Source organism: Eretmochelys imbricata, chromosome 9 (assembly GCF_965152235.1).
Source record: "Eretmochelys imbricata isolate rEreImb1 chromosome 9, rEreImb1.hap1, whole genome shotgun sequence".
NCBI lineage: Eukaryota > Metazoa > Chordata > Testudines > Cheloniidae > Eretmochelys > Eretmochelys imbricata.
The window spans coordinates 7312254-7339585 of NC_135580.1; the positions used below are offsets into that span (position 1 = coordinate 7312254).

The window sequence follows — 27332 nt, forward strand, 5'->3', positions numbered from 1 at the left end:
GACTCCAGGGGGCGCTGTGGGGGGCAATGGACTCCAAGGGGTGCTGTGAGGGGGTTGTAAGCTCCAAGGGGTGCTGGGGGGCCACGGGCAGATAGACTCCAGGGGGCACACTGTGTGTCATAGGGGCGGTGGACTCCAGGGGGTGCTCTGTGGCGGGGGGATGGACTCTAAGGGTCGCTGTGGGGGAGGGATGGACTCCAGGGGGCGCTCTGTGTGTGTGGTGGACTCCTGGGGGCGCTGTGTGGCGGGGGGGCGGTGGACTCTAGAGGGCGCTGGGTGGCGGGGGAAGGACTCCCTTGGGTGCTGTGTGTCGGGGGGATGAGCTCCAAGGGCACTGTGTAGGGGGGCGGATGGACTCCAGGGGGTGCTGTGGTGGGGGGATGGGCTCCAGGGGGCGTGTTCTGTGTGTGCGTGGGCGAGAGACTGCAGACGGCCGTGTGGGGCGGGGGGGTGGACTCCAGACGGCCGTGTGTGGGGGGGGTGAATGGACTCCCGGGGGCACTGGGGGAGAGGTTCCAGCAGGTGCTCTTTGCTGGAGGGGGGTGACTCCGGGGAGGTATACTCCCAAAGGCACTGGGGGTGTGTTGGGGGGACACACCCAAGGCTGGTGTGTGAACACTTCCCCCTCCCCAGCCACCGCAGCAGTGGGGCTGTGTGCAGCCGGAGCTGCAGACTGGGGTGGCTCCCCCCTCGCCCCGGCTGCCCTGCACCGAGCCACCCACACGTACAGCGCCGGCTTTATTGACCATACCGAGCAGCGACACATACAGCGAGGTCTGTACAAGAGGCCCCGAGCCCGTGGGCGGCGCGGCTCCCCCTCCTGGCTGTGGCCGTCCTGCCTGATGTCCCGAGGGCGCCTCCTGGTGCTGCCGTCCGGCACTGCACTGGGGTGAGGCGCCGAACTGCCACGGGGCCCCCAGCTGAGTCAGTGCCCAGGAGTGCAGGTGGCAGGGGGTGGAGCCAGCTCTTCGCCCGCAGCCCATCCACTGCCACCCTGGGCGCGAGCATGGGACCGCAGCTGTTTGCATGGTGCTGGGGGGGGGCACTGGCAGCTGGCGCTGTTCAGGGCTGCGGATGGGCAGGGGGATTTCTCACCCACCTGTCCTCCTGGAGCCCCCCCCCAGCCCAGCCCTACAACTTCCCTGTGGCGCGAGCACACGGGGGCCTTTGCGCTGGCAGGTTGCTTCCCTGCGGGCCTAGGCTTAGGCCTCTGTGCCCGGCTCTGAGCCCACGTCGCCCTGGATGGAAGCTATAGGGCTGGGTGAATGGGGCGTGGGCTGCAGCCCCCGCGTTCTGCCCTGGGACGGGCACCGCTTGCTTCCATATGTGGGATCTTCCAGCCGGTTTGAGAAATGGCCCCACCGTAGCTTTTGGCCCCTCCGTGCCAGCAGCACTGGGGCCTGTCCCCTGCCTCCCCCAGTTCTGGTCCCTCCCGCTGTCCCTCGATGGTGTTTTGGGGATCCCCTCCGGCAGCGCCGCTGGCAGGCTCACTGGGCCGGCTCCTGGCTCGGCGATGGGGAGCCGGGGGGGGGGGGGGGGGCTGGCTCCAAGGCCCAGGGGGGTGGTGGCAGGACACACCTAGCCAGAAGTGGACCCAATCTGTAGTTTCCCTGCTGCCTGTCGCATCGGCCCCCGAGGAACTGGCCAAAGGAGCCTTCGCCACCTTGTCTCCAGCTCTGTCCGGCATCTGTCCCTGCGAGCCCCGGCCCTGCAGAGGAGCCCGGAGGGTCTCCCCGGTGCCTGGCTGGTGGGCAGGCGGATGGCAGAGAGAAGCAGCAGCCCCTGCAAACAGCGGGATCAGACGGACGGCTCGGCACACGCAAGGCAAAGGGCAGCGAAAGGCATGGCCACGGGGCGCCGGCGCTCACCACACGGAGCACTTGTGAGCTGGGTTCATCGGCGAGTTCTTGGGGCAGTGGAAGACCCGGCCGAACTCCTCGAACTGGGAGACGCTGCCCAGCACCCTGGGGAGTGGAGAGAGGGCTCAGGAAAGGGTGGCTGGCAGCCCAACGAGGGCAGCACTGCACCTGGCACAGTAATGCAGCCACCTCTGAAGCAAGAGGAGGCAGCTGTTAGCAGCACTGTCCTGTAGGACGGGGAGAACTGCCCAGCGGGGAGTGGGCAGTGCCAGGGTTAACCCCTTGTCCCTGGCATATGCACAGTGGGGAGGGGCCGCTGGCTCTGACTGGGCCGGTGGCCATGGAGGGGCAGCAAGGGCAAGGGGCTGGCAAGAGGAACCAGTCCAGTAAGTTCTCTGGGCTGCCAGTCTAGGGCACACTCAGGTCCTACCCCCATTACAGCCTTGTGCTGCCCCCTGCTGGCCTGGCCTGTGCTCCAGCCAGGGACCCCACTCCACGCCCCTGGCCTTGGTTCACCCATCTTGGGTGCTTTCAGCCTGACCTGCCGCTGCCCCTTCCTGCCCCATAACCCTGTGGGCTCAGGGGGGCGCAGCCCCAGGGCAGGAGCGGCCTGAGAGGCCCCAGCACATGCGTCCCTCCCCTTCCAGTCTGCCCAGTGCAAGGACTGGTTTAACCCTTTCTTTCCCTCACTGGGGCAGGGCACCCGCTGCCCTCCCTCCCACCAGCCCCTGGCTCCAGGCCTGTGCACCCTGCGCCCCCTGCTGGCAATTTGAGCTCCAAGTGGAGCTGGGCCCTGCCCCGAGGAGCGACCAGCCAAACCCACGTGCAGCAGCTGGGGGTCCCGAGGCAGAGGGCAGAGCAGAGGGACTCGCCGCACCTCCTAGTGGCCACACCCAGCAGGTGCAGTGGCCCCAGATACCTGTACTGTTCCGGGGCGTGCTTGTCGGTCAGCACCTGCAGGTAGATGGACTGCAAGCGCCTCTTGATGCACCAGTTCTGCGGATGGGAGAGAAGCCACGGTGAGCGCCACAGCTGGGGTCGGGGGAGCCGGGGGAGAGCCATGGCTGAAGGGTTGGGGGGTCCGGATGAGCACCACAGCTGGGGGGAGCTGGGGTGAGAAGGGACCCGCCCCCCAGCAGCAGAGTGGAGACTAGCAGGGGCCAGGCCAGCAAGGCGGCCAGGGGCTCCGAACGACCAGCCAGGGCCTCCCAGCGGGATCTTTGGGACAGGAGGCAGCCAGGGTGGGGCACGCGGAGCAGGTGGAGGAGAAACAAGTTGGGTGGGTCCCAGCCTTGCCTCGGGGGAGCTTTGTCCCCATCTAACCCCCCCACTCCGCTCTGCAGTATGGCCCCCCTGGGTCATTTCTGCTCAGGGTGCCAGGGGGCTGTGGGTTGGGCAGAGCTGGGGGTGGGGAGCCCAGGGCTGGCAGGGCGGAGGCAGCGTGGCGGCGGCTCTGGGCCCCTCGCCGTGCACTACCGCCCCCTGGTGGCGGCGTGTTACCTGGGCGAAGGCGATGAAGAAGAGCTGGTCATGGGTGTATTTCAGGCGGTGCAGGGGGTGCTCCGGCCCGTGCTCCCGCACCCACTTCTGATAGGCCTGCAAAACACAGGCCCGATCAGCGCGGGGGGCTTCCCACCCCCAGCCGCCCCACCCTGTCCCCAGGCGCTCGCAGGCTGGGCCCATGCAGTGTGGGGCAATGGGTCTGGCTGGGGGTGGCAGGAGGGTCTCGGCTTCTCCCAGCTGAGGCAGAGGGGCAGCTGGTGGCTACGGAGCTCCCAGGGGGTGGGGGTGCTGTGCTCTGCTCACAAGCCCCGGCGTGGGTGGGTGTGGGGTCCCCTAGAGTAATGCCAGCATAGCCTCCTCCCAGCCAGCTGCTGCCCCACTGGTCTCTCCCCCCTCCCCCAGCCATTCTCCAGTTGCTGCCCTGCAGGTCTCCCCAGCCATTCTCCATGAGCTGGGGGAGGGGGGGTGCTAGGGGCACCCTCCGTCACTTACATAGTAAGCCAGTTTGAGCCCCCCCATGTCGGCGATGTTCTCCCCCAGCGTGTGCTTCCCGTTCACCTGTGGAGAGAGGAGCAGGGGCTCATACGGACCTGGCCGGGTGTACCCCCAGCCCTCCAGCACACCACCTCAAACTGGGGGCCCATCCCAGCCCCTGCCCCACCAGCCCATCTCTCCGGGAGACCAGCCTGAGGGGATCAGCCCCGGGCGCTGGCTGAGGGAGGGGGCGCCTGGGGGGGCTGCATCGCCTGGAGCCAGCACCCTCCCCTTCATGACGTAGAAACTAGAGAGAAAGATGAACTGCCCCTTCCAGAAACAACCCAGAGCCCCTGCTCTCCCCAGCCGCCCCCCGCCGGGCTCTGGCTGCTGCGGTCTGTGTCTCACTATGCTGTTCACAGCAGAGCCCTTCTGACCCCATGTGCTGCAGGGGAGCAATCTGGGGCAAGCCCCAGGCCCAGGTGAATGCCCCCCAGAAGTGAGGGGCACCCCAGGGCCAGGCCTGGCCCCCCCAGCAGGGAGGGGCACCCTGGACGCAGGCCAGCCCCTCTCCCCCGGCAGCAAGGGGCGCTCGGGCTCACCCGCTGGTTGTAGACGGTGAAGTTGTCGTACAGGTTGACGATGCACTGGGCCTTCTTCAGGAACTTGCTGTAGGAGGCCTCTGTCCACCAGTGCACCAGGTTCCCGTGCCGATCGTACTGGCCCCCTGCGGGCACACGGTGAGGGTGCAACGGGCTCGGGCTCATGGGGCAGAGCTGGGATTGGAACCCTGTCCCCAGCTGTAAGCACCCCTCCCCGGCTGGTTCTGCCCCACCCTGCCCCAGCCCCACAACGACTGAGGGCCACACAGGGAGCTGTTTGCCAGGCCCCGGTAGTGAGTGCACTGTCAGCCGAGGGCCAGGCTCTGTTCCTGGACCAGCCAGAGGGAGGCGCCGCTCCAGAGGAGCCAGGCTGCCCAGGGCTTATCCCATGCGGCTGCCACCTGGCCCTTTGCATCACCTTCACCCCTTGGGGTCCTGAGCCCCATCCCCATGCAGCTATGGGGCGTCCCCAGAGAACAGGTGCCACGCCTCGGGGCAGGCACTTGTGGGGTCCCAGCTCTGGCCTGGAGCAGCAGAAACAGGGCGGGGGTAGGGGGCTCACCCCAGTCGTCGTAGCCGTGGGTCAGCTCGTGCCCAATGATGGTGCCGATTCCACCGTAGTTCAGAGACCTTTTGGCAGGAGGGGACAAGACACGACCCCATCAGCAATGGGAGGGTCTGAGCACCCCCTACAGCACAGCCTGATCAGCTGAGGCCTCCCCCGCTTCACAGTGCCCCATCAGCAATGGGGCAGGGGGCGTCTGAGCACCTCCCCCCCCACCCAGGACACTGCCCCATCAGCAATGGGGGAGGAGTCTGAGGACCTCCCCCACACCCAGACGCCCCGCAGCGAACGGGCAGATAGCAAGGGAGAGGCTGACACGAGCCCACCCACGGGAGGGGCACTGACCTCCTGGGTGTCTGTGGCCCAAGGGGCGGTTCTGGGTGCGCCCAGCCCAGCAGGGACAGTTCTGAGCTACCCCCGCAGGGTTTGGCTGCAGAGAGCCCTGCTCGCTGCTTCACCCCAGGGCTGGGATCCTCCACAGGCACAAGGGGCGCCATGGGCCCCCCAATCCCCTGCTCCCCTTGCGCTGGCTGGAGGGGGGGGCAGCGTGGAGGTACCTGCACAGCTCTGTACTCACTGCGGGAACTCAGGGTCGTACAGCGTGGGCTGGAGGATCCCGGCGGGGAACACTGTGGGGAGAGGAGGGAGTGTTATGGGGAGGGGGCCCCTCCCACTGCCCTCTCACCCCGAGCAGGGCAGGATCACAGCGAGGGGACCCTGCCTGGGCCAGGCACACAGGGCTCCTACTGAGACCCAAACTCACCCTCCCAGCTCTGGACAAATACACCATGGCGTGGGTCAGCCCCCAGCTCTCTGGGATGAGGGAGACTCCCTGAGGCAGCCATGCTCTGTCTCTCCTCCCCCGCCCAGTTCTGCCAATGCCCCTCAATCCCGACCCGCAGCCCCCTGCTATCCTGGCCCTGCCCCCAGCTCCCCAGCTCTGCCAATGCCCCTCAATCCCGACCCGCAGCCCCCTGCTATCCTGGCCCTGCCTCCACCTCCCCAGCTCTGCCAATGCCCCTCAATCCTGACCCGCAGCCCCCTGCTAGCCTGGCCCTGCCCCCACCTCCCCAGCTCTGCCAATGCCCCTCAATCCCGACCCGCAGCCCCCTGCTATCCTGGCCCTGCCTCCACCTCCCCAGCTCTGCCGATGCCCCTCAATCCCGACCCGCAGCCCCCTGCTATCCTGGCCCTGCCTCCACCTCCCCAGCTCTGCTGATGCCCCCTAATCCCGACCTGCAGCCCCCTGCTATCCTAGCCCTGCCCCTACCTCCGCTGATTCCCCTCACTTTCAACCCGCAGGCCCCCCCCTCACCCCCCATTACTATTTCAGTCCCAGTCGCACCCCAGCTTGGCTGCTGTACCACCCCCTGGCCCTCCCCAGTCTGGGTGCCCCCCGCAATGATCAGAGCAGACACGTTCAGAAGCCCCGGGAATGCTGGCTATCAGCCAGGGGGGCCATACCCATCTGGTTCTTGTTGGGCAGGTAGTAGGCGTTCAGGGCCTGCGGGGGCAGCAGCCACCTGCAAGGAGACAGCCAAGACACCGAGATCAGCACCCGGGCTGCGAGGGCCAGGTGCCCCTGCAACTCCCCCTGCCCCAGCACACAGGGGAGTCTGAGGGGTGAGCTGGGAGAGGACAGAGTGCTGGGAGGGGCAGCCTCTGACCCCTAATACCCACAGGATGGTGCCAGGCTAGGCTGTAGCCTGGCCTCCCTCCCCCTGGGCACAGGCCCCCATGCTCAGAGGGGCCAGGCTGGCTAGTCCAGGTCAGCTGCCTGCGACAGCTCTGGGGGCCACGTGCCGCTGGATCTGGGTGGGGTCAGCACCCCCTCGATCAGCCAGCCTGACAGGCAGTCTCGGCCCCTGAACCCCCCACCTCAGCCCAGATGCCCTGGTAGGTGGGCACAAGTTGTGAGGCATTTGCCTGTCTGTGCGCACACTGACCACTAGGGGCCGGCACACCCCTCGGGGAAATGCCTTGATTTCCAGGGAGAGGAGCAGTGTGGCGGCTGGACCCCAGCAGCAACCCCTGTCCGGACAAGGGGCCTCCTGGCCACAGGGAGCAGAGCCTCCTGCAGCAGCCAGCGTGGAGCACGCCATTGTCTCTCGGCGAGCCGGGGCTTGAACCAGCGCTGGCAGCCTGGGGCTGGCCACACTCGGAGTCCCGCCTGTCACAGATGGATCCCTAAAGACCCGCGGCCAACTCTGCTCTCACAGCAGGGGGTCCGCAGAACCGGTACCCCCTTCTTCCCCTGCCCAATCCCCTCTGGAGGGGCAAAGCGCAGGCCCCAGCTGGGGCGATGGACACCTACGCAGACTTGTCCACCTCCTGCCGGATCTTCTTCACCGACAGCTTGATGCTGAACTTGATGCTGTTGAGGATGTTCTTGAAATACGTCTTCTCATGGACTTCGAACTGTGGCGGGGGACACAGCCCAGGTCAGGCGGGAAAGGGCCGGGGGCTTCTCCCTGGGACTCCCCTTCTCAGCCAGCCCCCCTGCCACAAGAGGGGAGCAGGAGCCGGAGTTGGGATGTCCCGTCCCCTCCAGCAGGCTCCCAGCCCCCGCACTCGGCTGTAGCCCCGAGGCTCCCTGGTCTGCATGCAGGCTCATCCCCATCCCCTGGGCAGGGACCTAGGATGGATGGAGGGTCCCGTACACACTGAGCACATGCAAGAGTGTCTCCCTCTGGGGCCGGCGCCTGGGAGCGCACCCTGCTGACAGAGCGGGTGCCCCCGCATGCCCAGGTAGCCATGGAAAGCGCTGTTGTGGGGGTGGGAACAGTGTGAGGGTGGAGGTGTCTCAGCCAGAGCCAGGGGAACTCAGGGAGTTTGGGAGGGTCCTGAGCCTCACGACCTGCCGATTGCACTCCCCAGCGAGACACCTGCCGCAGGCTGACAGAGCAGCAGCTCCTGCTGGCCAGGGAGTCCGGGCAGGGCTAGGGGACAGGGCCATGGCAGGCCAAGGGCCACTGGCTAGAGCAGGAGAAAGGGAGGGGTACTGCTGGATCTCTCCCAGCCTGAGTGTGCAGGTAGTCCCTATGACGTTATGAGTGTAATAGAATATCTCACTGAAAGGTGACAGGGCCAGAAAGAGTTAATGAACTCACAGACTGAGGTGACGCATGGCCGAACTGTAAAGACTTGTTAGGACGAGATGGAAATGAACAGAGCTTTGAAATGCAAGCCTGCATTGTTAGAGATAGAAGGGTAGGTGTTTGCTCAGGGCTTGTGAAGTAAGCAAACAAGTCTTGTCTATTGCTATGGCTTTGATTCAAAGATCAAAAAAGGAATATTAACATTTAGGAAAACACTTGCGTGAAATAGTCAATATGTCTCTTTGAAGGTTGGGGTAACCTAGATGTGAACTACAGTATTTAATGGATAAATTACACTGTGCTAATTCGCAAAAAGAACAGGAGGACTTGTGGCACCTTAGAGACTAACCAATTTAATTGAGCATGAGCTTTCGTGAGCTACAGCTCACTTCATCAGATGCCATGATGTTTAGGAGAAGGAAAATTAAGCCTATTGTTTTCTCAGGCCTAAAGGCTGCTGGAAATATATAAAAACCCTGGGACACGATCCTTCTTCATCTCTGCTCTGCTTTGGGTTTCAAGAGGGGGAAACCCTGAGCCATAAGGATTGAGATCCCCAGTCACTGACTGGAGTCACTCTGAATATGGACATTGGACTATAACCTCTGGACTATTTCTAAAAGGACTTTGGGCAACTACAAGCTCATCTCTGCTCTGTATCTGGACCTCAAGAAATTGAACTCAAACCTGTCTGTATATTGATCTTTCAACCAACTCTCTCTCTTTTCTTTTTTAATAAATTTTAGTTTAGTTAATAAGAATTGGCTATAAGTGTGTATTTTGGGTAAGATCTAAGTTATCATTTGACCTGGGTCTGGGGCTTGGTCCTTTGGGGTCAGGAGAACGTTTTTCTTTTACTGGGGTGTTGGTTTTCATAACCAGTGATCTCCATAACAAGTGGCACTGGTGGTGATACTGGGAAACTGGAGTGTCTAAGGGAATTGCTTGTGTGACTTATGGTTAGCTAGCGGGGTAAACCCGAAGTCTTCTCTGTTTGGCTGGTTTGGTTTGCCTTGGTGTGCAAAGGAACCCCAGCCTTGGGCTGTAACTGCCCTGCTCTAAGCAATTTGGCCTGAATTGGTACTCTCAGTTGTGTCCTGCCAGAGGCAGCATCGTTGCAGTCCCTCTAGGGGTGCAATGCAGGCCCCTCGCACACTCACCTCGTACTCCTTATCGATGGCGTCCGGTTTCAGCAGGAAGTCCGGGTACCCGATCATCACCATCATGTACTGAAGCTGCAAGGAGAGCACACGCCCAGGTCTGAGCCTGCTCTGATCTCCCGGGGGCTGATGGGTTTATGTCTGAGCACAGCACCGCCCCCTGCTCGATGCAATGACAGACTGCGGCGTTGCTGCTCTTAGCTCTCTGGGCAGAGGCCCCTGTGCTGGAAGGGGCAGGCGGTGAGTCCTAGCCCCAATTCTGCATGCAGGCGCTGGCCTGTGGCTGCAGCAGCCGGATGGCAGCACCGTCCGTGCAGAGGTGGCTGGCCAGGTCTGTATGCGTGGCTCACCCTGTGGACGGGCCCAGCCAGCCCAGAGCAGGGCTGCTCTCTGCGTGAGTGCGGGGCCTTCATGGGTTGGCTGCCAGGCAGCAGAGTTTCCTTCTCCTGGCTGGAGAATCCCACTTGCCCAACGTTGGGACTGACAAGGCTACCTGTGGCCCATGCAGTTCAGAGCCCCCCTCGCCGTCTGAGCTCCATCCCCCATCCCCCCGGGAGTGCCCCAAGCCGTGGATGTTGCGATTGGCTGGCCAGGCTAGGCTCCACCTCTTGGTGCCTCACCTTGGCTCTAGCCGCTCGTTTGGTCTCTTTATCCATCCAGTCAAGCTCGTCCAGCCGCTGATCCAGGGTGTGCTTGATGTCCTCCACCAGCTGCTGCACCTGCTCGGTGCAACCGCGCCCGGGTCACAGCGTTACCAGGGTTCCTCGTAACACATGCCCATGGCACTGGGCCCAGGGTGGGTACGAACCTCCCCTAGAGAGCCGCTTCCTCCATCACTGCCACGCCCACAAATGGCTTAAGCCACACCCAGTGGTTGCCGGGTAACAGGGCCGGGCCCTGAGCGCGCCTCCAACCACTGGGCATTTGGCCTGAAGATGCGCCGCTCCTGTCTTGTGTTTCACTGGCCAGGGGGGTGGTCACTGGTGGGATTCCCCGCCTCCCTCCAGCCCGGATGGATCCGGGGCGGGGCGGGGGGAGATTCGCAGCCCACCCCTGGCTGTGCCTACCTTGGCCTTGCTGGAGGAGGAGAAGTGCTCCTCCACGAAGAGGGCCCCCAAGGCCATGCCGAAGTGCTTGTTGGCCTGGCTCAGGCACATCTTGTCCAGCTCCAGCTGCTTCTCAGTGCCCTCCATCTCCCGGGAGAGCTCGTGGATGGCGTCGCGGAAGGGCGTGGAGAGATGCTCGCTCAACACCACCACAATGCGCCACAGCATGTAATTGTGAAGGATCCTGGGAGGGGGAGACATAGGGACCGGCCAAGGGCTGGGAGGGGGAGCGTGTTTTATACCCCTGGGGGTCTGAGCCTCTCCCTCCTCTGCCTCAGGGGCTGCGGGATGGGGTGGGGAGCAGGGGGGGGAGAATGGGGAGCGGGGATGCCAGGAAGCATCCCCCTGCCTTAAGTGATGGTGGAAGCGGTGGCATTCCCAAACCCTAGTTGCAGGGAGTTCCCTGGGCTCTGCCAGCACCCCCGGCTGGCCAGTGTGCTCAGAGACCGGGGTGGGGGGTCTAGGAGGAGTTCGCTGCCAGCTCTGGGCTGCCGGGGATGCCCCAGCCAGGACATCTGAGCTGCAGCTTTAGGGAATATCCCATGAAAGCCCAGACATCGGCTGGCTTGGCACCCTGCACGCCGCTGAATTGCCTGTGTAATGAATTGGTTTAGCTGGATGATTTGTAATGCATTTGATTAGCTCTGAAATGCTATATTTCACTCGCTGGGGGCGCGGCCGGGAATGGGGATCCCTGGGGGTGGGGGGTGCAGGAGAGAGCTGGCGGGGGGCCCTCTGGGTGGCCATGGGGTGTTTGTGTGTGTGCTGAGGGGGATTCCGGGACGTGTGCTTGGCTTGTAGCCGGGTATGCCTGGGAGAGGAGAGCCCAGACATGGTGGGGGGAGGGCAGGGAAGGGGAAGCTCACCCTGCTTTTGGCCATGCTGGGGAGGGGGGGCTATGGGATGAGGCAGTGCAGCTCTGTGAGCCTGGCAGGGATGGGGGGTTGTATGCTATGGTCTCCCGCACCCCAGCAGGCAGCTGCAGCAGCCCATTGGCATTCAGGAGGCAGGCGAGTCCTGGCAGATCAATGGCCATTAGTGAGATGTCCTGTCTGTACCGAAAGGGCCCCTAGCCCATGGAGCGGATCAAAGGCAGCGGATGCAGGGGATTCAGCTGACGATGAGCCGCGCCCATGAATCCCCACCGCAGAAATCCCTGGCCAGGCCTCTTCGACCCTGAGCCAGGCCCATCAAGGTCTCCTCCTCCCCGCCACCTTGTTGGGAAGCCTGAGCAGGGGACGGGGCTTCTCCAGGGGGCACCTGGGATCTGCCCCTCTACCAGTCTCCAATCCCATCTGTGTGCCCGAGTGAGGGGCCCGGAGATGCCTGGAGTGCCGGAGTGGCACTGGAGCTGGGCAGTGGCTGTGGGAGCAGGGCAGGGTGGGGCTCCCTCCGCCCTCCCACCCCACTCTGACCCCAGGGTGTGACCAGCATGCCCCAGAGCCCCACTGTCCCCACAGAGCCCTGCTACCCAGCCGTGTGTCGGGAGCATGTGGGACGAGGCACCTGGTAGAGCCCTGCACCCTTGCAGTGCCCGCTGTGCCCCGCTGGCCGTACCTGCTGGGCGTGCTGTGGATGAGCTCTGACACCTTCTGCATGTAGTCCGTGGCCAGCAGCACCACCTCCTCCTCCTCGGAGAAGTTATCGTGGAAGATCCGATCCAGCAGGCGCTTCCACTTGAGCTGGGGGGTGGGGGAGAGGGCGCTATGACCAGAGGGGCCTCGCCTTCTCCAGAGCCCCCCCACGCTCTGCGGCTGGCCCAGGCCCTGACTCCACGCCCCACGGGCAGCGATCCAGCCTGGGCTTGCCCCACCACAGTGACCTAACACAGCCCACGTCTGGGTGCCCCTCTGTAGTCTCTGAACTGGTGCGGATGGTAGTGCCCTCCAGAATGGACTTGGGGGGCAGCCCTCCTGGGGGAGAAGAAGAGCCATGAAGGCATTTATCTGGGCACCTGTGAACAGAGGGGCTTCAGCTGTGCTGCCCCTCCCCTGGTGCCCCGGCAGGGTACTCACGGTGGGGGTGATGAGCTGCAGCTCCCTCAGCGACACCTTGTTGTACATGGTGCTGATGTCCCGGCGCAGGTCGTCATACTCGGAGACCGTGATCTGGGCAGGAGAGACGCATCAGGGCCGCGCTTTGCCTGCGCCACCAGGCTGGGGGGTGCCACGGGGCCAGCCACGGGCAGGGAGTCTAGGGCTAAGCATTCACTCTCGCCAGCCTCACTGCTCCCCTGACCCCCCAAAGGCCTGGGGCCCCTCACTCTTTCCCCAGCCACATGGTGGTGGGAGGCGGATGCCACCCTGGAGCGCTCATGGCTGCTCCCCGCTATCCTGCAGGGTCCCCTCTCCCAGCACCCTGGGGCGGGTGCAACCCAGTCAGGCTTTGCTGCTCTTTGATTTCCCTTCCGCAGCTCGGCGGCTCCCCAGCGCAGGAGGCTAACGGGGGCCTGGAGCAGGAGGCTCCTCAGCCTGGCTGTACCCAGCCCCAGGGCAGTGCCAGGGTGTGGGGACAGGCAGCGACCAAGCTGTGGGGGCTCGGCAGGCCAAGGGGCTGCCGCTTTGGGAATGAAACCGCTTCCTGTAACAGGGACTCACCAGTCAGCCCCAAGCTCCAGGCACCAGGCCCCCAGCAGGTCCCCTCCCTGCCCAGGGACCCCAGTGGGGACATACCCCACCCACACACTGGGTGCGCTGGGCTGCGACCTGCTCCCTTGAGAGGCCGGAGGCTGGGCAAGCGGCGCTCAATGCTAGCATGGGGTTGAGCCCTTGGGCCCTGGCTGGGCCCCCACCTTCCCCACATGGCTGTAGGGGGTTAGTTCCTTGCAAGCTGGGGGCCACTTGTGCCCGAAGAGCCCCCCTCCCGTGCCCCGTGTGACACCCCCTGGAGCCCCGCGGGGGCGGCCAGGCCAGCGGGTGGGGCTGGGAAGGACTCACGTTGGCCAGTCTCTGCTCCAGCTGCAGGATCTCCTCCGCCTTCTGCGCGACATGCTCCGCTCCCAGCAGGCCCAGCAGCCGCTCCATGAACAGGCGGTACGCCGCCAGGATCTGGGGGCGAGGCGAGGGGTCAGCCCCCGCGGGGGGTGCAGCGCCATCCTGGGGCGGGGGGGCTCGGACCCAGGGGGATCAAGGGGTCACGCCTGACTGGGGGTAGGGGGAGAGGGCCGGGTGTGGGGCAGGCCCGGTGGGGGGCTGAGGGAGGGGGAGCACGCCTGACTGGGGGGAGGGGGAGAAGGCCGAGAGGCGGGTCAGGCCCAGTGGGGAGGATGTTAAGGGGGGGGTCAGGCCTTGCTGGGGGCGGGGATGAGGGCTGAGGGAAGGGGGGGCAGGCCAGGTCGAGTGGGGAGGAGGCTAAAGGGGGGGTCAGGCCTGGCTGAGGGGGCGCAAGGGCTGAGTGGGGGTGAGGGCTGAGGGGACAGGCCTGACCAGGGGGAGCGGGAGAGGGCCGAGACGGGGCAGGCCCAGTGGTGGGCTGAGGGAGGGGGGCGCATGCCTGACTGGGGGGAGCCAGAGAATGCCAAGAGGGGGGCAGGCCCAGTGGGGGGCTGAGGGAGGGGGAGGGAGCCAAGAAGGGGGTCAAGCCCAGTGGGGAGGAGGCTAAGGGGGGTCAGGCCTGGCTCAGGGGGGAGGGCTGAGGGAAGGGGGGGCAGGGGACACAGCCCTGGCCAAGGTGGGGAGGGAGGAGAGGAGGGGGGAGGCCCCGCATGGGGTGGGAGGGGTCAGCCCCCCCCCCACTCTAGCGCCGTTTGGTGACGGGATTTCAGCCTGTCTGCTCCAGAAGCTCCAAGCCCCCTAGAGCTCCTGAACCCTCTGATTGGCTGCCTGCCCTCCTAGCCCGCCTCCTGGGGCTGAGCCACCAATCAGCTGCTGTGGGCAGAGCTCCCTCCCCGCCCCTCTGCATCCCCAGCTAGTGTCACGGGAGGGCGGAGCTAAAGAGCCCCGCCCCCTCGCCGCCCCCTGCAGGCCGCAAGGACAGGACAGCGCCTGCCCCGGCCAAGGGGTGAAGGGCCAGGAGGAGCCGAGATGCGGGGTGTGGGGGGCTGGGGGCAGAATTAGCGGTCAGGCAGGTGGGGCGGGAGCTCCTGCTGCAGGGGCTCGAGTCACTGCCCCCCACCCTCCCCCCATCTCCCTACAAACACCCCCCACACCTGCACCCCACACACCCCTCAGCCCCACACCTCCCCCCTACAGACACACACACAAACCTTCCACACTCCTCCCCTCCACACACAACCCCCACCACCCCCACACAGGATGGGCTGGGGGAGAGCACACAGACACACACACGATGGGCAGGGGGAGATCACACATGAAACAACAGCCCGACAACACAACTTGACCTTTTGTTTAAAAATCTCTCCTAATCGTTGGGGCCAGTCTGGTGACTTCTGGGGTCAGACTCATGATTTCTGGTGGTTGGTGACACTGCGGCTGCACCAGCCCCTCCTCACCCCCACCCAGCTCAGCCGCCTCACGGGGCAGGTGGGTGCAGCTGGTGCTGGGCAGGGGCTGCTCCTCTCTGACCCACCCCCTTCCCCCCCCCAGCGCCCCCGGGTGATGTCAGCCCCCCTCACCTTCTCGCTCTCCTCGTCCTGCCCCAGGTACAGGGTTCGCTCAGGCAGCGTCAGCCCGTCCTGGTCAATCTGCAACAGAACAGAGGAGCCGTGTTTGTGCCCGGTCTGGGCACCCTGAGCCCCCGCCTCCCTGGTCCGAGGGCGGCCGGGGGTCCCCTCCCCTCCCTGGCTAATGGAGGAGCAGAGAGAGGTGGGGGCTCAGCCTGTGCAGGGGCCCTTTGTGCCGCCAGGGTCTGTCTGCGAAGGGGGCGGGCGGCTGTACTTTGTCTGGGGCTCGGGCAGGAGGAAGGCCCGGCGGCCAGGGTAGAGTCCCAGGAGGGAGATTTAATGTGGGGAGGGGCTCCCCTGGGTGTACTCTGGGGCCCTGTGGCGTGGCTGGCTCCAGTCTAACCCCCCATCGCGCCCCAGTCTGGGTAGGGCCAGTGGGGCTCTCTCTGAGCCACACCCCTGTGCTCAGCCCTCCCGCTCCCAGGTGGGTCCTTCCCCGATCAACTCACCCCGCCAGGAGGGCCAGACTGTACCAGGTCTTCCACCTCAAAGTGCCGCATGGCTGGGCTGGAGGGTGCTGAGCGCTGCTCCACCAGCCTAGCCACAGACCAGCCCACCGAGCAACTCTACAATAATGGACCGGCCCTCCGAGCAACCTTACTTTAACGGACCGGCCCTCTGAACAACCCTATGATAATGGCCCAGCCCACCGAGCAACCATACAATAATGGACTGGCCCTCTGAGCAACCCTACGATAACAGACCGGCCCTCTGAGCAACCCTACGATAACGGACCAGCCCTCTGAGCAACCCTACGATAACGGACCAGCCCACCGAGCACCCCTACGATAACAGACCGACTCTCTGAGCAACCCTACGATAACAGACCGGCCCTCTGAGCAACCCTACGATAACGGACCAGCCCTCTGAGCAACCCTACGATAACGCACCAGCCCACCGAGCACCCCTACGATAACAGACCGGCTCTCTGAGCAACCCTACGATAACAGACTAGCCCACCGAGCAACCATACAATAATGGACTGGCCCTGTGAGCAACCCTATGATAACGGACCGGCCCTCTGAGCAACCCTACGATAACGCACCAGCCCACCGAGCACCCCTACGATAACAGACCGGCTCTCTGAGCAACCCTACGATAACAGACTAGCCCACCGAGCAACCATACAATAATGGACTGGCCCTCTGAGCAACCCTATGATAACGGACCGGCCCTTTGAGCAACCCCACGATAACGGACCGGCCTTGCGAGTAACCCAAGATAACGGACCAGCCCTCTGAGCATTCCTCCAATAACAGATCAACCCCCCTGTGACGAAGTGGGACTGTTCTTAATGTTTCCTCTGAATACGGTAGGGGTGCCTCAGTTTTCCCTATGCATTTCTTAAGTCTCTAGGTGGTGGGATAAGGGGGTGTAACTGTTGCAGAGCAAAGGGCCAGGGTACATAAATGGCTGACACCCTGTCTCCTGGCAACGGATGGCCTGGGCCCTTCCCCCCTGCAAGGTGAGAGCTAAAGGGTTGGAGAACAAAGAAATCTGGTGACCTCCTGGCCTGGGAAAGGGACAAAGCCCAGAGGAGGAGGGGCTGGAGGATGAGTCAGTTGGGGGCTGGCTGGGGACATGGAGTGAAGGGCAGACGTGGTTGTCTGGCTCCCTGCCCCCCAAAATGGACCCAGCTGAGGGGTCCTGTTCTCTGTGTTAGACCATGTTCCAGTCGTCTAATAAACCTCTGTTTTACTGGCTGGCTGAGAGTCACGTCTGACTGCGGAGTTGGGGGGCAGGACCCTTTGGCTTCCCCAAGACCCCGCCTGGGCGGACTCGCTGCGGGAAGCGCACGGAGGGGCAGAGGAGGCTGAATGCTCCGAGGTCAGACCCAGGAAGGTGGAAGCCGGGTGAGCTGTGTGTCCTGCAGACAGGCTGCTCCCAGAAAGGAGACTGCCCCAGAGTCCTGCCTGGCTGCGTAGGGAGCAGTTCCCGAGCATCGCCCGGGGACTCCGTGACACCCCCCTCTTCCCTCCAAGCAACCCTACAATAACAGGCCAGCCCTTTGGAGCACCGTTTGCAGCCCAGTTACAACTAATCAACGCTATGATAACAAAGGAGGCACTTGCCCGCGCCCGCAGTGCTCCAGGCACCCTCAACACAGCGCGCTTGGGGCTGAATAAACCCAGCTCTGAACAGTACGTCCCAAACCTCCCAAGGGTCCGTTATCCGCAACCCGTCACGCTCCAGCTGAGCCGCCAGCCCCTTTAACCCCCTCCACCGCGAGCCCCAGCCAGTCCCCGACCCCCAGCCGACCCCTTTTGTGATCCTGCCGCCCCCTCAACACCCCCCCCCCCCCCGTCCCCGGTGCCCGCCATATCGGGAGCCTCCCCCGGGCTGGCTCGAGCTCCCGTCCCCGCCTTCCTGCCAGCCCTTTGTCCCAGCAATGCATGATTTCCCCCCTCCCTGATAAACACCCAGAATTTAATTTCCCGGCAGAACCCTTTGTGCTAATGACTCAGTGGGTGAAACTGTCCCCGGAGGGGCCCATGCCTGGGAGCGCGGGCCAGGCCCGCCCCGTGGGGCGCCCCCCAGCCCAGCCCTGCTGCCCATCGCCCGCCCGCTGGCCATTTTCCAAAAGAGAGTCTCTCCCGGGAAGAAGCAATCAGCTAATGGCGCTGCCCTCCTGCCATCAATTGCAGGGACAAGCAGCTGCACTGAAAAAATTAATCTATCCCATTGGGTCGGCCCAACCCTTCTAACCGCGCTGGGCTGGGGTGGGGGCTGCCTCAGCGGGGATGCCAGGGGGGGAGGGGGCTTTCTGGAGCTGCTGGGTCTCGGCTCACCACCCGTAAAGCCGCAGGTTCAACCCTGCATGGGGCTGGCTGCTGTGCTGCTCCCTGTCGGCCTAGGCAGTTAGTGCACGTCAATGGGGAGTTTGGATGAGTCCCTGGCACTTTTCGTGTGCGCAGGGGTTTCCCCCGCATCCCCAATCGCAGCTTGCCTGCCTTTTCTTTTGTGCTGTGTGTTGGCTGCTGCCATCCTCCTCCCCAGAGGTGGCTGCATTACCCTGGGGTCGCCAAGGGCGCTGGGGAAGCGTATGATACTGAGAAATGCTCTCCAGCCCTCTGTCCCCCGGCCTGGTTCGCCCTAACCCCTCCCCTCTGGGCTCTCCAGGCTGGGGAAAAGACGGAGCATGTTGCTCTTCCTGAATCATTTGGTGGGGGGATTCATGGCGGGGGTGCAGGTAAATCTCTCCCAGTAGCCTCGTGGGCAGGGCACTGGGCTGGGACTCAGGAGACCTGGCTTCTGTTCCCAGCTGTCACCGCCCTTCTTGGGCCAGTTACGTCCCCTTCTGTGCCTCAGTTTCCCCTCCCACCTTCTGTCCTGTTTAGATTGTGAGCTCGGTGGGGCAGGCGCAGTCCCTCACTCCCTGTGTGCCTCTGTGCAGTGCCCAGCCTGACAGGGCCTTGATTTCTGGGTGTTTCCGTAACAGTGAGGACACATCTATCCCAGCGCCGTTCCGCCCACCCCCCCGGCCCATTTCTCGACCCCACTGCAGCACAGAGCCTGAGCAGCCATCCCTCGTGGGCTGCCCGCCCTGGGGCTGGGCTCTCCCCACCCAGGGCATGTGCAGAGACCCCTGGGCCAAGCTCCACCCCTTGGCTGCAGAGAGCTCCCCCCAGAGCCAGGTGTGCCACGCGGACTGAGGCTACCTCACCCAGCAACGCCCCCACCCCGGCCTGGCCCTTTAAACCCTCCCATCCCCTGGGGAGGGGGGGATACCCCAGGGCGCTCAGACACGCTGCCAGCCTGCAGCGGGGAGCAAAGGGCCGGTGCCCACAGGAGCGGCATGAGGGAGGGGTACATACGAGTGGGTACGGCCTCCTCGAGCGCGAGGGAAGGGGAACGGCCAGCACCGGCTAGCTGTTAATTACCCACCCGCTGGTGAGATCAGAGCCCCCCCCCCCCACATGGCGGAGCTGGGCCGACAGCCCCAACAGCGCCCCCTGGTGCTGGGGCCAGTGGGGTCCTTTACCTGCTGTGCCGGCTGTGGCCACCAGAGGGCACCATGCTCCTTTTCGCACCACTACAGCTCCTCAGAGCCCTTGGGCTCAGCCCCCCCCGCCCCCACTGTAACCCCAATGGGGGAGCAGCCTGTGCTCTCCCGGAGCCCCCCCACCCCCGCCCCCCACTCCTGGCAAAGCCCTGCCCTGGCTGGAGCCTCTAGAGGAAGCTCAGTGCCCAGCAGGGGGCAGGGCTCTCTGGTGCACTGGGGGGTCGGTGGGTGGGCTCAGCCGGGCGTTAGAGGTGCAGGCCTCGTTCAGCCTCTCCTGGGCCTGTCGTTCCCGTCCTGGGGGGAGCCGCACGAGGCTGCTCAGCTGCTTCCCCGCACCTCGTGGGCCCGCAGAGCCGGGCTGTGGGTGGGCAGGGCCCTGGGCTCACCACTGCCCCCCACCCGAGGCACCAGGGCAGCCTCTCTGCAGCCGACGGGAGGCACCAGGAAGCTGTGGTCTGAGCCCCCAGGCACTGCGGGGGCTCTGTTCGGTGCAAGCTCCAGGGACGGGACCGGCCCCTGCCCCGAGGTCCCTCATCTCCTCTGACCCCAGCCCCAGCCATAAACTCCCCAGACCAGGCCGCGGCCCCTGGAGCCAGAGCACGCAGGCCTGAAAAGGACACACGTGTGGAAACAGCCCCACGCATCCACTTCCCCAGCACGCACGCACACACCCGCACGCACACAGCACCCATGCAGCCACACTCCCCCGTGCACACTCTGCCCCAGTGCACACACGCTCTCACACTCTCCCCAGTGTGCGCTCGCACAGACATCCACCCCCCCAGCAGGCGTGTGCGCACACGCTCCCCCCAGCATCCACACGCCCCCCCCGTGTGCACGCTCGCACGCACACCCCAGCGTCCGCACGCACACATTCCCAGAGTTTGCACGCCCCCGCTCGCACACTTGCACACCCACCCACTCCTGCGCCCACGCACCCTCCCCCATAGTGTGCACGCTGCTCTCCCAGCATGTCTGCACACTCGCAGCCCCTGTGCACACACGCCCGCACCCACACCCTCTCGCACCGGGCGCACCCCCCCCCCCCGCGGGGGAGCACACCCCCAGCACGCGCAACACAGACGCTCTCCCAGCACGTACGTGCACGCGGCCTCTCTCCTCTGTGTGCACGGCTCTGCCGACTGCCTGGAAAATTGCCTGCCACGCTGCTTTGCTAAACACTGCAATTGTGCGGAGGGAAATTGCCTTTCCAAAGGTCCCCTCCTGTCGAAGTCACATTAATTCAGGTATAAAAGCCGCTTCTCCGCCGGCGTGGCGCCCGGCATTGCTATGCGAATAAAGGCCGGGTGCCGAGCACGGCATCCCACGAGCCCCGGCTGTGTCCTTGCCAGTTCGTTTTCCAAGGTAATTCGACAAGAACCGGGAGGCTGGGAGCCGGCGACCCAGCAGGCCTGGAACCACCCTGCCCGCATGGCCGACTCCGCCGACTCCGACCACAGCGGGGAACCCATGTCCAGGGGAATAGAGCCCCCCGTGTATTAAACAACCCCCCCAGCAGCGCAGGCCCCAGCCCCTGGCCACTACTCGGGGCCCGGTGCTGGGAATGAGCTCCGGAGGCGGGCAGGGGATGGCCACACAGACGGGGGTGCAATCCGCTGCCAGGGCCCCGCCGACTCTATTTGCTCTCTACATTTCGGAGCCACTGATTAACGCGGGCAAATGCCTTCCTAAGCGGGGCTCAGGAGCGGGAGAGGCTAGGAAAGCGGGTGGGGAGCACAGGGCATGCCTTCCCCTCCACACAGCTCTGCCAATGCCCCTCACGCCTGACCCGCAGCCCCCTGATATCCCAACCCTGCCCCCACAGCTCTGCCATTGCCCCTCAATCCCAACCCTCAGCCCCCTGATATCCCAGCCCTGGGCTCCTACCCCAGATCACCCTTTGCCCCTAATGATTCTGCCAGCGCATGTTGCACGGAGCTGCCCATCTCCCCCTCCTTCCTGGGCAATGCTCCATGTCCTGGTCCCCTCTTCCCATGCCAAGGAGCCTGCTTCCCTGCTTGTCAATTTCTCCCTGCTCCCCCATTTCTTGGGTACCAGCTGCCTGTTTCACAAGCAACCCAGCAGGGCCGGGCCGGGTTCTGACCCCATTTACACCAATTCAGCGTGTTCCTTCCAGAGTCAAGTGAGACCAGTAGGGGGAGCCAAAGACCAAGACATTGCCGGGTAGGGCTGAGTGTGTGTCTGCACTGCCCTCTGCTGGGTGGAACTGGAACCGTCTGTCTGTGTGTCAAAGGCCCTATGCTGACTCCTGTCTCTGGAGAGCTGTGAAGCTCTAGGTAACCCCAGTTGTGTTCCAATACACCCACAGCTCCTGTTCAGTGCAGCAGAACTGGGGCTTTCCCCTCCCATCCGACCAGGGCCCTGTGAGCCGTGGCGCATTGAGTCATTTTGCTTCCTGTGCCTGTAAATGTCTTAGTGCTGGGCTTGTGTGCTGGGGCAGAGGCCCTTTGGAGGTCAGCCTCACTATGAGACACCCACACTGCGCTCTTCCCCCGGGGGGGGGGGTTACCAAGGGCTGTGGAACAATTTACCAGGGGTCATGGTGCATTCTCCGTCGCTGGCAATTTTTAAATCCAGATGGGATGTTCCTCTCGAATATGGGCTCTAGGAGTTGTTCTGGGACAGTTCTCTGGCCTGCGCTATGCGGGGGAAGGGATCAGATGAGACAATCACAATGGTCCCTTCTGGCCTTGGAATCTATGAGACTTTACTTTGGTTCTTTCTTGGTTCATTGTTTTCCCTTGATGGAAAGTCAAATTGGTTGGAGCTGAAAAACTGGGGCTGGTTCTTGTATATGGGGGCGTGAGCCCCCCGCCCCAGGGCTCTGTGTGGGTATTGGCAGAGCAATGCCAGCACCGGGCACTCACAGGGCCCATCTCGTGGCATGCAGGTGACATCCCTTGATGCTGCAAGGGAGAGGGACTCAGGGAGGTGGACGCTCATGACACATGGGCTCTGCCCCAAGGGGAGGGAGGCACCTTGGGCAGCATCTCCTGGTTGATTGCCCGGTGCCTCTGGCACACAGGCCTGATCTGTGTGTTGATTTGCTGGCGTGAAGGCTCCTGCTGGGGTGGTCCCCATAGGCCACCCCCACCTGCAGCCTGTGGGGCATGGCCCAGGGTACCAGGGGCTGGGGAAGAGGTCGAGCAGCTTGGCTGGGAAGGAGACCATGGGACAATCAATGACACTAACCTGAGTATGGGATGGGAGCCTCTGATCTTTGAATAGGGCTCCAGCAGAGCTGCCTGACCAGAAGGGGGACCAGGACCAGAAAGCCTGGGCTAGCAGGAAGCTGCGGGTTGGGAGTGAGGGGCTCCGGCAGAGCTGGGTGTGGGGAGCCCAGGGCTGGTACCAGGGGGCTGTGGGTTGGGAGTGAGGGGCTCCGGCAGAGCTGGGTGTGGGGAGCCCAGGGCTGGGCTAGCAGGGGGCTGTGGGTTGGGAGTGAGGGGCTCTGGCAGAGCTGGGTGTGGGGAGTCCAGGGCTGGGCTAGCAGGGGGCTGCGGGTTGGGAGTGAGGGGCTCTGGCAGAGCTGGGTGTGGGGAGTCCAGGGCTGGGCTAGCAGGGGGCTGCGGGTTGGGAGTGAGGGGCTCTGGCAGAGCTGGGTGTGGGGAGTCCAGGGCTGGGCTAGCAGGGGGCTGCGGGTTGGGAGTGAGGGTCTCGGCAGAGCTGGGTGTGGGGAGCCCAGGGCTGGGATAGCAGGGGGCTGCAGGTCAGGAGTGAGGGGCTCCGGCAGAGCTGTTGCGGAGGCTGTCATGCCACCTGCCTGGATGACCTCTGGCTTTGCTGAGCCCCCTCGGCCCCTCGCGCTCTCAGAGCGATCGGGGCTGGGCAGCGAACAGCACACCGCGAATGGTGCAGCCAGGCTGGCTGTTTCCGCAGCTCGGCGTGGAGGGTGATTGGAGCCGCTAGCTGGCAGGCTCCGGTCTGGCGCGGGCGTTTGCAGCCGTGTATTATTAGCACGGGGCTGCAGCCATGGGGGAATGGCCTTGTGCGAGCTCCTCTCCCCTGGGAGCTGATGGCAGGAGGGCAGCACGCGCCACACCCAGAGATCTGCTTTGTTAGGGGATGCGTTGCCCATAGCAACAGTGCCATGCAGCAGGAGCACTCACCCCACCCGCATAGGGACCCCATGGCACACTCCAGGCATAGGCACCCCTCATCCCCTGCTGAAATGCAGCCCGCTCTGGGGTGGGACCCTCCACCACCATAACGCCACACAGCCCAGGCTGGGACAGGAAGGAGACTCCTGTGTCCGGCTGAGTGTGGTGGGGCAGGGGATTTCAGACAGGCAGGATCTAATTACAGGACTCCCAGGATCTATACAGCACTGCAGGGCTAATGCCTCCCAGGGGCAGGGCCCCTGGGTCTTTGAGGAACACACGTGAGCAGCCCTGACTCGGAATGGAGAGCGCCCCCTAGTGAGTTACACACTCTGGTCTCTGCATCCAGCACCCCCTAGCACCACACTGGGGCACGGGGGGCAGTCCTGGCTGTGAGGGGAGAGTGCCCCCTGCTGGGCCACCCATCCAGCGCCCTGCAGCCCAGTGCCCCTTTGCGCCTCGCTGGGGCCAGCCACTGTGTTGCAACGCCCCAAGGAGAGTCACCCAACCTGCTGTGGCCTTCCTTCGAGGTCTCCCGTTCAAGAACAGACCGGCCAGAGCTCAAGTGACCTTAGCCGGAGGCGTCCTGGCTGCAGCTGTCCTGAGATGCCCGGCGGGCGTGCCCCGGGCCTGGCGCCCCCAGCGTGGGCTCACTCACCCGGATGACGTAGCGGGAGGAGTTCTTGTCGTCCAGGTTGACCGTGAGGGAGAAGAGCGCGGCCGTGCTGTAGACGCCCTGGGTCTTGTAGAGCAGCTCGTTGAAGTCCGAGCGGGCTTGCCGCCCCGTGGCCGGCCCGTCCCAGCCGCCGCAGTCCGCGATCACCTCCAGCAGGGGCCGCGGCCCCAGGCGGTCGATCTCGCCCATGTCGAGGCAGGAGCGGAAGAACTCCTTCACCTTCCTCTCGGCCGAGGCCCGGGAGCCCCTGCGGACGGGTTGCTGGAGCAGCCGCCGGAGCTTCTCCTCGTTTTGCTCGCCGATGGTGGCGATGATGCCGTAGTGGAGCTTGTCCTCGGGGATGCTGTGCCGGTGGAGCCAGCTGCCGCAGGCGAAGGAGTAGAAGTCATTGCAGGGGTCGATGGTGGGGTCAATGTTGCTGGCGATGAAGAGGGAGGCCTTGAGGAAGGCCTTCTTCTCCTGGCAGTCCTCCCGGCAATGGGCGGCGCGCTCCATGGCCAGGTACTTGAGCAGCAGCACGCAGCCCTGGATGACGCACAGGCCCGCCGCGAAGACCAGCCCCGAGAGCAGGCAGATCTCACGCCGGCTCCAGCGCGGCAGCCCCCGGCGCGGCTTCTTGGCCCCGGCCCCGAGCTGGAGGCTGAAGCCGTTGGGCAGGGTGCCGCTGTTGTACTTGCTGGAACACTTCACCTCCTGGAACTCGTCGTAGTGGGCCGTCAGCGAGTAGGTCTTCTCCATGCTGCCGGGCCGGGGGGCCGGCGCCGCGGCCCTGCTCCGGGCGGAGGTGCTCAGGGCAGACGGCGAGGGGGAGAGCTCATGTCTCGGGCCCCAGGGAGCGGACCCAGAGCCCCGGCTCTTCCCGCAGCCCCTGCCGAACAGCCGTCCCTGGGGGGAGGGGAGAGTCTGTCAACTGGGGAGGGCCCCCGCCCCTCCCCCGCTCATAGCGAGTCTGAGCACGACCCGGCCTCGCCGGCTTTCGGCATCTTGCCAACAGGGTGCCTGGTCTCTCCTCCTGCTCCCCCACCCCCATCTGACCCTCGGGTCAGGGTCGTCCCCTGCATGGCGGGGCCTAGGCTTGGGTCTGGCTCTTTTATCCAGCCGGAGAGCTGGGGCTTCTCCATCTGAGCCAGGGCTCCCCCTTCCCAGCCCTCCCCCCGCCCTGGCCCTGGCCACCGGGCCCTGGCGGCAGGCAGGATGTGGCCCCAAAGGAGGTGAAGCCCCGGGTCACTGTGCAGGAGGAAGCAGGAGCTGTAAAGGGACTTTGAAAGGGGAGCGAGTCCAGCCCCTGCCCGTCGAGCCTCGGCACCCCCTGCCTCTGGGGCCGTCTCGGCTCCGAACGGACGGGGCGTCCCCAGCAGCTCTGCCAGGGTCTCGTCCATCCAGGGGGGTAGTGCCCAGGCTGGGCCCTGTCGCGGGGCCTGACCAAAGTGCTGCTGTGGGCCAGGGGACCCAGGGAGCCAAGGGGGCAGGCGGATTCCCCATGGGGAGGGGACATGGGGTAGACCCCAGCCCGGTCAGCTCTGGAGCTGGGGACAAGGCTCAACTTGTCCCCCTCTTGTGTGTGGAGGGGGGGGAGGGGGGGCGGCTTGGCTGAAGCGGGGGGGGCGGCAGGCGGGGGAGGCTGTTGCGGGGGTCTCGGCACAGACTGGTCAGAGACCCCCACTTCCAGACGGTCCGTCGCCTCCTCGCAGCGCTCCCCAGGGAACAATGAGGGCGGGTGGCCCGGCTCCCAGCCCCGCCTGCCCGGCCGAGGAGCCCCGCCGGGGCGGGGCCGGGAGCTCCCCTGGCCCGGCCCTTCGGGCCCAGACCCCCGCCCCCGCGGCCGCTGCCCCCCAGCGGGGCCCGCCCGCCCCGTAGCGCCCGGGCGCGGCGGGCCGAGGGGAAGCGGAGTCTCGCCCCCGCCCGCGAACTTCCCTCGCCCGGCGCTGTTGCGCCGGGGAACGGAGCCGGCGCCGGGAAGTTGAACTTGCAGCCGGTGAATTCGCCCGGAGCGCGGCGGCTGCAGCTCTCCGGCGCCCGGCCCTGGGGGGGGGGGGACCCTCTAACGCCCGGCCGGGGGCGGGGGCATCGGGACCCTGTAACGCCCGCCCGGGGGGGGGGGGGGACCCTCCAGCGCCCGGCCCGGGGGGGGGCGGACGGGACCCTGCAACCGTCGCCCGGGTGGGGACGGAGACCCTCGAGCGCCCGGCCCGGGGGGGGGCAGCGGGACCATGTAACGCCCAGCCGGGGGGAGACGGGACCCTCCAGCGCCCGGCCCGGGGGGGGGGGCGGCAGCGGGACCCTGTAACGCCCGGCCGGGGGGTGGGGCACGGGACCCTCGATCCCCGGGCGGCGGGACCCCGGCGCGGGCAGGCAGGGGCACGGCGCGGCGCTTACCGGGGGCTGGAGGCAGCGGCAGCCAGGGATGCTCTGGGCGAGCGGCTCTCGGCTGCCTTGGGAGCGGGCAGCTCCCCCCGCCCCGCACGGTACCTGTCCGCGCCTGTGCTCAGAGCGCGGCTGCTGCAGCTGGGGCCGGGCGGGGGGACTCGCCTCCAAGCCTCGCCCAGCATCATCCGGCCTCCCCCGCGGCTGGCCAGGGGGGCAGCGGTCTGTCCGCGGGCACATGGGCCGGGCCGTGGCTCCTGGCCTCACCCCCCACGGCTCGGAAGTGAGCTATGGGGCAGCCTGGCCAGCTGGCAGGGGGGTGGGCACTGCTGGGGCATGGGGGGAGGCTCAGGATTCCCCCGGTGATGGGGGCCCTGTGTCTCCCCCCCCCAGGCTGGCAGCTGCCTGGGAAAGCACCTAGAGCCACCGGGAAGCTGGCATCTCCCAGGTGGGCACTAGGCGGGTTTGACGGGCACTGGTGGGGGCTGGGGCCCTGCATTGGTACCGTCCTTCTCTGGGCTGCGGTGACAGGGGGCTTGTGGGGAAGTCAAGGCCAGGCCTGACCACAGGTGTCTGAGCGGCAGACTATGCCCCTTGCCCCGGCCTGGGCCACGCTGAATCCAATGGCACAAAGGGAAAAGGCCAGGAATATTGAACTGCATTGCAGCTGGCTGCCCACCATAAATATCCCGCTGCTCCTGTCATGGGGGGGGGAGCAGGGAGATTTATAGCCCATCAATTACCGCGGGCGTCACTCGCCTTCCTGGGGAAATCACAGGGCTTTTAATATTAACATGCAGGCGCCCATCCAGCTCCAAGTGCCCCTGGCACTCTCGCCCGCACATCCCCGGGCACACTCGCCCCTCTCCCGCACGTGCCCGGGCACACTCACCCTTCGCCTGCACGTCCCTGGGCACACTCACCCCTCGCCCACACATCCCCAGACACACTCACTCCTCTCCTGCACATCCCTGGGCACACTCACCCCTCGCCCACATGTCACCAGGCATGCTTGCCCCTCTCCCGCACGTGCCTGGGCACGCTCACCCCTCACCTGCACGTCTCTGGGCACACGCACCCCTCTCCCACACGTCCCTGGGCATGCTTGCCCCTTGCCTGCACATCCCCCTTGCACACTCACATCCCTGGGCACACTTGCACACCTTCTGGCATGCTTGTC

The 27332-nt window shown here is 65.2% G+C and overlaps 1 protein-coding gene across 1 annotated transcript; it reads right to left on the bottom strand.

The window, feature by feature from the left end:
• Positions 1 to 1001: 1001 nt before the first annotated feature.
• ECEL1 (endothelin converting enzyme like 1) lies at positions 1002 to 26214 on the bottom strand. The gene is made up of 19 exons (XM_077826430.1): positions 26165 to 26214; positions 23771 to 24673; positions 14941 to 15009; positions 13304 to 13414; positions 12383 to 12475; positions 11925 to 12049; positions 10329 to 10551; positions 9882 to 9980; positions 9262 to 9336; positions 7318 to 7421; positions 6468 to 6526; positions 5581 to 5632; positions 5001 to 5068; positions 4439 to 4563; positions 3855 to 3920; positions 3360 to 3455; positions 2779 to 2855; positions 1579 to 1964; positions 1002 to 1068 (listed from the first exon to the last, which is right to left on the bottom strand). The coding sequence occupies exons 2-18, from the start codon at positions 24524 to 24526 to the stop codon at positions 1865 to 1867; spliced, it is 2298 nt and encodes a 765-aa protein (XP_077682556.1). The 5' UTR covers positions 24527 to 24673; positions 26165 to 26214; the 3' UTR covers positions 1002 to 1068; positions 1579 to 1864.
• Between the last annotated feature and the right edge of the window lie 1118 nt (positions 26215 to 27332).